Source organism: Oryzias melastigma, linkage group LG7 (genome assembly GCF_002922805.2).
Source record: "Oryzias melastigma strain HK-1 linkage group LG7, ASM292280v2, whole genome shotgun sequence".
NCBI classification, from domain to species: Eukaryota; Metazoa; Chordata; class Actinopteri; order Beloniformes; family Adrianichthyidae; genus Oryzias; species Oryzias melastigma.
Window position 1 is genome coordinate 32,821,008 of NC_050518.1, and position 8,409 is coordinate 32,829,416.

Here is an 8,409-nt window from a genome sequence, read left to right on the forward strand (position 1 = left end):
ATCCATCCATCATCCATCATCCATCCATCCATCATCCATTCATCATCCATCATCCATCCATCCATCATCCATCCATCATCCATCCATCCATCCATCCATCATCCATCATCCATCCATCATCCATTCGTCACTCATCATCCAGACAGTGAGCGGTGCAGCAGCATCACGTTCCTCACAGGCCAGAGTTCGGATTGGTCCAATGGCACCGTACATTATGTGTATGTAGGCATCTGTTACTGAGAAATCTTGTTCAGCTCCAAGACAATGTCACCTGAAGGAGAGCCTCCAGCGGGCTGTTGGGGGACGCTGGTGAGAGGAGTTTTGGTCTGCATCATTGTAGGAACGCCTTCAGCTGCTGATCACAGGACCAGATTTGACCAAACTCTAAACCAGAAGGTGAGGTTTTTAAAGTCCAAAATGTTTTCCAGTTTTTGTGTTTTTGCAGCCTGAGGAGATGCTAAATGTTTTCTGCTTTAACCTAGAAACACACAGGAGCTACCCATCTATCATCACATGACCCTTCAGAGGTCAGGGTCATCTCCCCTCAGCGTGTTGAACTCCTCAGCAGCAGAGTACTTGTCAGCGCCCTGACCGGCGGAGTGGCGGAAGCCGGCTGCGATCTCATCAAAGGTGCGGCCCTTCGTTTCTGGCACCTTGAAGTAGGTGAAGACGAAGAAGCCGAGCAGCAGGACGGTGAAGATGATGAAGACGTAAGGGCCGCACAGTTGCTGTCACCACAAACACGTTGATTAGCCACTGAAACACGCCGACGTGTGCAAACGGACTCCATCCCTACCTCCACATACTGGAAACACATCCCAACCAAAAAGTTGGCAGACCAGTTAGAAAGTCCTGCCACAGCGATGGCGGCGGGTCGGGGGCCCTGGCTGAAGAGCTCAGCGACGATGAACCAGGGGATGGGGCCCGGCCCGATTTCAAAGAAGGCTACGAAACTGAAGATGGCCACGATGCTGACGTAGGACATCCACCTGAGCTGGTCCTGAGCAGGAAAAAGACTCACTCATCGGCCCTCCACATGGTGGACGGGCGGGAACATCGGACACCTACCAGTAATGCCATGGCAACGGTCAGGAAAACGGCTGACACCGCCATCCCCATCAGACCGATGAGGTGGAGGGGCCTCCTGCCCATGCGCTCCACCACGAACAGCTGCTCAGAAGACACACAACACGTCAGGACGATCCTGGAGCTTTTCTGCTGTTCCTCCACAGCCACTTACAGACACCACGGTGAAAGCTGTGTTGACCACGCCGGCGCCGATGGTCGCATACACCGGCTGGGCCACTCCGGCTCGCTCGAAGATCCCGGTGGAGTAGTAGAACACCTGCACACGACGAGACAGGTGAGGGACAGTGAGGAAGCTGAAATGCTGCAAATGACTCCCAGATTCTTTTCTTCAAACTCCTTTTAACCCTTTAACACCTGAGACGTCGCTGGTGACGCTTAAACACAAAATCTTTAACATACTGGAACTTCTCTCTGATAATTCCAGTAGAAAAGTGGCTCGTCGTGTTAACAATTTAATCAAGTAAATCAAAGAACATAAGCACTGGAGCTCCGGTCGTTTGACCCTGGTCGTCTGGACTCACGGCGTTGATTCCTGACAGCTGCTGGGACAGCTGCAGCATGATGGCGACCATCATGGGCTGGCGATAGACGGGGGAGCGGAACAGCTCCGCCATGGTCACCTTCTTCTCCCTCATCATCTTCTGGCTTTCCTCCCTCATCTCCCGGATGTCCTCGTTCACCTCATCGGCGCCTCGCAGCTTCATTAAGACTGGAAGAGAACCACCGCCGTCAGTTTCCAGCGGGACGCCTGAAGGAGGGGGCGGAGCCTCCTGACTGCGGGCGCTCCTCACCGCTGCAGGCTTTGCTCTCCTCGTTGCAGTTGATCAGGAGATATCTGGGGCTCTCGGGACAGAAGGGCAGCAGAGCACACTGCAGGATGGCTGGCACCAGAGTGAAACCCAAAAGAAGAGGCCACAGAGAGGCGTTCCCCATGATGGATTCCAGCCCGAAAATCTGCACGGAAACACCACAGAAGAAGTCTTAGACAAAGAAACGGCGATGGAAACAAAACCACGGAGGCTGTTGCTGTGGTGCTGGTCTGGTTCATTCTCTTTTCCTCTATTCGTCCTCAGCAGTCTTTTACTTCTGGGTTTGGTTATTTTAGTTTGGGGTTGGACCTTGGTAGTCTTAGTCTGCGGGCTTTGTTTATTTGTTTCCTTTAGGTAGTTTTGGTCTGCAGACTCCGACGGTCGACATGCTGGTCAGCAGTCTCCGTGACTTATTTTATGTTTGGTTCCAATTCCTTTTGTTTGAACCTGCACACTCGTTGTTTTTCCCTTTTGCTTCTCAGGACACAGATTCTTTGTGTCTCTTATTTAATGAACTGGTTCCTTTTTCTCACTGGTGTCCAGCTTTTGGTTTTCCGTCTGGACTTGAACCAGGTCTTAAAGCGTGTCATTTAAATGTCTTCAGCTGTTTAGAGTGTTGTGATAAAATCACATGTTTAGTAAACACAACTCACATCCCTCACTGTGATTGACCTTTAATTAGATGTAAACGACCTGACTTGGTAGAATCTGGTTTGTGATTGGACGTTTTTTTGTTGTTGTTGTTTACATCACATGTTCATGAAAAGACAAAGACAGGAAGAGAAACTGACAGTTATTTACTTCCTGGTTGATTGTATATCTTTATTCCTACATAATCATGTTCATGTCAGTAGTTTTCTACTAATACTGCTGTAACTCTCAGCACCAGATTGATCTTTCAACCCTATCCTTATCCTTGACACGATGACCTTTGAAGTCCTGACAGGAGGAGGTACATAGTTCGATTTCATTTTAACCCTTTCACACCGGAGCTCCAGTGTTTATATTCTTTGATTTACTGTAACTTTTCAACCGTTATCACGTAATTCCAGCAGATTCTGAAGGAGAATCTGCTGGAATGATCATAAAGTTAAGCATCACCAGCGACACCTCAGGTGTTAAAGGGTTAAAATGTGACCAAGTCCTCCAGCTTCTGCTGCCATAACTTGTTACAAATAGTCCCATTGACCTTTCAGAGTCATTTACTCATTTTCAGTCTGTTCCCTTCATAAAGACAGTAATCCTCCAGCGTCGTCTCTTTGACTAACCTTAGAGGATCTTACCTGCGCCACCAGAATCCCGATCACTACACCAAGCTGATGCAGAGTTCCCAGGGCTCCTCGGAGCGAGGTCGGGGAGATTTCTTCTACATACATGGGCACAAAGCCAGTGGAGAGGCCAGAGTAGATTCCCACAATGAAACGTCCAACAATCAGCATCTCAAAGGAAGCAGCCAGTTTGGAAAAGCCCATGAATGCAGCAGCAATGAAGGCTAAAGCGTTGGCCACGAGCATGGAGTTCCTCCTTTAGAGACCACACATGAAAGGGTTCAACTCAGTCGGAAGCAGACCCGATTCTGCTTCAAGTGAAGACTCACCTGCCGAAGCGGTTGACGAAAAGGCCGACGGAGAAGGAGCCCAGCATTCCTCCGACAGAGAAGATGGCCACGGACACCGACCACAGAGCTGTCAGGGCGCTCTGAGAGATGGGCTCCGAAAACCTGCTGCTCCACGTTTCATTGTAGAAGCTCTCTATGGTCTGAAACGTGAGAAGAGGTAGAGCAGATCTGACATTCTCTCATGGACTTTTGGGTAAAACCAGTTTGGATGTTAGGCTGCTGACTGACTTTTTATCTGACATTTTGTGGTAAACAACATTTTATTCATTCAGTTCTCCAGACCCATTAAATCCTTCAGTTCTGCTCAAATTACTTTTTGACTTGTAATCTCAGCAGCTCTGACTCAAGTTGAGCAGTTCTGTACCACTCAGTGGCCTTGTGGTAGAGTGTCCATCCTGAGACTGGAAGGTCGTGAGTTCAAATCCCGGCCGAGTCAAACCAAAGACTTAAACTGAGACCCAGTGCCTCCCTGCTTGACTCTCGGCATTAAGGAGTTGGATTAGGGCTTAAACCACCAAATGGTTCCCGAGCGCAGGTCAGGGTTAGGGTACAGTGCCTGGTACTGGTACCGGGTTTGGATACCGGTACTGGATCAGTCCACGTCCAGACCCTTGATTTTACAAACAGCATGTCAATAAATGACGAGTTGGGGAAACCCAAAACCTCAAAAAGTGATGCAGAGGGTCCCTAACCAAACGTCAGTATGTGACGAGTGTTGGTGTGACACCACTTCAGTGGAGGAGAGAGGGCCGAGTCTTTTCCATGTCTGCATGCAAACATCTCTGACAGAACCGTCTCCAGACCGACCACACATCGTGGTGGAGCGGACACTCTCATGATGCAAAGAGAAAACATGAGTGTCGGGATGTTGGGGATGGAGTCGCTCCATTCCCAGAGAAACATGAACCTTTCTGAAGCCTTTACGGGTTCTTCTTCAGTCAACTCTCAACTTGTTCAACAGGTAACCTTCATCTGCAAAAGCATTGTGGGTAATGCCTGCACAGGCCAGACAAGCTTGGAACTGCACATTCTACAGCATTCAGACGGACGGACGATGAGGGATTTCTGTAGAAATGAGGGGGTCTCTCCTGATCACTGATTGTCTGTACAGAACATTGAGAGGGAGTGTTCTGAAGGATTGAAGATTCGATTTATATTCAATGTTTCCCAGGAATTTGACACCACAGGAAGAGTTTTCCATCAGTGGTAAAGGTCCAAACATCTCAGCTTCTGGATGAAAAGAACCAGAAACTTCCCGCTGGAGGTTGAGGGAGAGGTGGAACATGATTGTTGGTCACCACTGCAGCAGAAAGTGTCGTGGTGAAAACATTCATTCAAATCAGAGACCATGTTCCAGCTCTATGAAGGCCCACCCCGCTTCCTCGTGTTCCCACTCACGTTCTGAGGAGCATTGATGACGCCGGTGTTGTAGCCAAACTGCAGAGAGCCAATCACAGCCGTTCCCACAGCCAGCATCAGGTGCGGCGTCACCTGTTGTAGACGAGACAACAACAAACATCTGACTTGACTCTGACATCTGATCACTGGGTCATCAACCATCAGTTCAATGTTTAAGTGTAAAACTACTCAAAATAGACATCAACACACACAGCTACATCCTTTCAACCAGAAGGAAGCAGTTTCTGTGACTGAAACTTCACCAGAGCTTCTGCTCAGTCCAAGACGACTGCAGTCCTTACTGACTGTTTTTGGGATTTTTGTCAAAGGTTTTTGATGGAACAAAATCCCTCCAAACATCAAAGTTTGTGAGGAACAGACTAAGAAGCTCAAAGACTTACAGCCGTCATGATCATGTCCTCATGTCCACCTCCAGGAAGACAGGAATAAACGGGGGGGCAGGGCCCGGTTTAATTAGCTGTTGGCGTGTCGCCTTAAGTCCAAACAAACGTTTGTAAACAAAACTGTTGTGGATCTCTCACAAAGACGGATTTCTTCTTTTCACTTTTGTTTCGACTTTCATTTCTGCTCTATAATTGATCCAAAGTGGTCCAGACTCTAAACTTCTTTATGGGACATTCTTAGTCCAGTTCTTGTTACAAACTCTTGTTGATGTGACTCTAGGAGATCCTTCAGAGTCTCAACAACAAAACAATCCTCTGACAGAACCAGTTAAAGAGGCTCACAGATCCAGACCAGCTATGAACGTCTACAAGAGGATCCGCTGGATGTTCTGGTGCCGTCACAAACGAGCTCTGGAGTCTCCTGTGGTTCGTTTGTTGGGGTCTCCTGGATAGATCCCCCTCTACTCTAAGTCCCTCAGCAGTTACCTGGCCGCTGCACTCCATGCTGTCAGGCAAAGTTGGGCCTCGGCTGCAGACTGAAGATCTTGTTGATGTTCTGTCGGGTCAGCAGAAAGCCTCTCTACCACACACCTGTTACCATGGCGCCGTCTCCACCACCGCTTAGTTCACTGTGAAGGTAAACACATCGTTTCCAGGTTGTCTCTCCATTCATCTGCAGAGCTAAGGAGCTTACTGACGTCAGCACTAAGTGGATCTCTGCAGGCTGCTGAGACGCTGCAGGAGCAGCGGCGTCCCGCTGTGATTGGCCCAGGCGAACACGCCGCACCACTAACACATGTGCTGTCAGAGCGCTCAGACTAAACTGAGATAATCCTGAATGGATCCTGTGTGGATGATACCTAAAGAGCTCTAAGAACACATAAGAGCAGTTTTAGACCCACAAGGACATCATGAGGCTGGAGCAAAGAGGCTCCTGGTGGGATCTGATGGTACTGATCAGGTAGAAGAGAACGGATCAGGTAATGGAGGCAACAGAACCAAGAGCCAAAGATGAGGAAGCTCTACCTGTGTGCCCCCCCCACAGGTGTGCTGTAACTTCCATTAAACCAAGTTAGTTAACGAGGGTCAATAGATTAAAAAGAAAGAAGATTTATGCACAAATGTAAAAGTGGTTTAACCCTTTCACACCTGAGTCACTGCTGACGCTTCAACACAAATTATTCTGGATATTGTAACTTTTCAACTGTAACTGTTTTCAACATGATCATTGCAGTAGATTGTGAAGCAGAAAGGCGGAGCTCCGGTGTTAAAGGGTTAAGCCCCGCCCACCTGCTACATCTCACTGGACACAATAGTTCAGACCTCATATTACGGTCTGCAGGTTGGAGGATTTGACTGTCCGGCTGAAAAGGTTTGAAGTTAGACGTGTTGTTAATGTTGGTAAAAATGTCTGTTTGTAACATGACTTTTTACACTCAGTCAGTGCATTTTTATGGACAGACGAGTAAAACATCGGTTTACACACAAATCTCTTACTACAAACACAAACTTTTTTACAGACGGACAATTCGTTAGGAGCAAATCTAACTTCATAAAAAGAGAAAGTGTTTCCTCTAATGGACTGATTCTTGTTTGATCCCTGAACGTTTAATTTTGAATCACTGACAGTTTTGTTCTCTTTCTTTAATATTGTTAGAATGAGTCTGATTCTAACACATCACTGTGTTTTAATGTTAATAACCTGTAATATTGTTTCTGAAGGCAATACAGTTCTAAAGAAAAACCTGAAATAAATAAGGTGCTAAAATGAAAAAATATTTAAATTTTGGGAAAAAAATCTAATATTAGAAAAACTGCTTTACAAATCCAAGATTAGATTAAGAGTTTTTCTTTTTTTTTGGAGCTCTCGAGTAGAAATGTTACAACAAACAAAAATAATTGAACAAGAATTATTCATCAAAATACAAATAGAAATAAAAAAGTATTTCAGGAGATATATATGAATATTACAGAGAGAGGTGTGATGCAGTCATTACATCACATTATTTCTTCTAACGTTTCCATTATTGCACATTGTTTTGTTGTCATGTCATATTTTGTGACGTGGTGTAGATGTTGGTCGTTGATCGTTCACGTTGCACTTTAGAGTCCCGGTTGTTTATCTTCAGTTTTGGTCCTAAACATATGAAGAAATTGTTTCATAATTAATCATTTTTAGTTGTTTAAATGAAACATCTTGAAGGTAAAGATCATTTGAGCACAGAGACGCTTTAACTCCTAAAGATGCTGATATCCATTCTCGATTAGATCCTTTTGGCTCCTCCCCTCAGGTGTGTTCTCTATCAAGTCCCTTTTTTTCTGCTTTTCTTTCTTACTATAAATACCTTAAACACTTTAAAGTTACAGGTCAGTATCAAAAGTGACTCGTAACTTTGTTTATACTTTAAAAGTAATCCTATGATTGGAATGAATTCATGATGGTAAAAAACATTTGTGAAAATAGAAAACAGAAGTCTGTTCTATATAAACACAATGTTGTTCTATTACAACTGTGAAGTAATCTGAGTACTCATGCAGATATCAGGACTCGTACTGAGAGTTTGAGGTCTTTGGTAAACAGGAGGGGGGAGAGTACGGCCTCCTGTGGTTCTCCTGTGCGTTGATCACCTGCTCAGGTACACAGGCATCTGATGGTCAGCAGTTCTCCATCCAGGTGAGTGTGGAGGATCCATCTGACCAATCCAACAGCTGTTTCAGTGAAATGGCTCCTCCTGTTCTGGCTTTGGCCACTGGAGGGAGCTGTTTGTTTTTGTTTGTTTTGAATCTGCTCTGCCTCATCTCCAGTGAGTCTTCATCTACGTTTTTAAGCTTAAATATTCTGGTTATTGTGTGAATCTTAGTAATCACTCACACTATAGTGATTCTCCTGCTCCTTTCTGTATGTTTTTTAGCTCATAAAAACTCAATTTCAGCTCATTCAGGATTTTACTGCTTGTATTTTTAGCATTTATAAACTTTATAGTTTTTTTGACATATTAAGCAAAATATGGCTCTTAGGAAATAAATAAGGACTCTTCTCAAATCCTATAACTTTGAAACGGGTGAACTTCAACGTACTTTCAGCTGGAGA

The 8,409-nt window shown here is 45.6% G+C and overlaps 1 protein-coding gene across 1 annotated transcript; it reads right to left on the bottom strand.

Moving 5' to 3' along the window:
* Nucleotides 1-501: 501 nt before the first annotated feature.
* On the bottom strand, nt 502-6,051 carry LOC112140833 (solute carrier family 2, facilitated glucose transporter member 1). The gene is made up of 10 exons (XM_024263842.2): nt 5,805-6,051; nt 4,915-5,007; nt 3,496-3,656; nt 3,182-3,422; nt 1,881-2,043; nt 1,611-1,798; nt 1,241-1,345; nt 1,069-1,170; nt 797-1,000; nt 502-728 (listed from the first exon to the last, which is right to left on the bottom strand). Exons 1-10 carry the CDS (start codon nt 5,820-5,822, stop codon nt 522-524), a joined length of 1,482 nt encoding a protein of 493 aa, XP_024119610.1. The 5' UTR covers nt 5,823-6,051; the 3' UTR covers nt 502-521.
* Between the last annotated feature and the right edge of the window lie 2,358 nt (nt 6,052-8,409).

Coding starts and splice junctions, on each gene's coding strand:
- LOC112140833 (XM_024263842.2), bottom strand. Junction 1,171..1,240: donor CAGCTTTCACCGTGGTGTCT/GTAAGTGGCTGT, acceptor TCTTCTGAGCAG/CTGTTCGTGGTGGAGCGCAT. Junction 729..796: donor TGTGTTTCCAGTATGTGGAG/GTAGGGATGGAG, acceptor TTGTGGTGACAG/CAACTGTGCGGCCCTTACGT.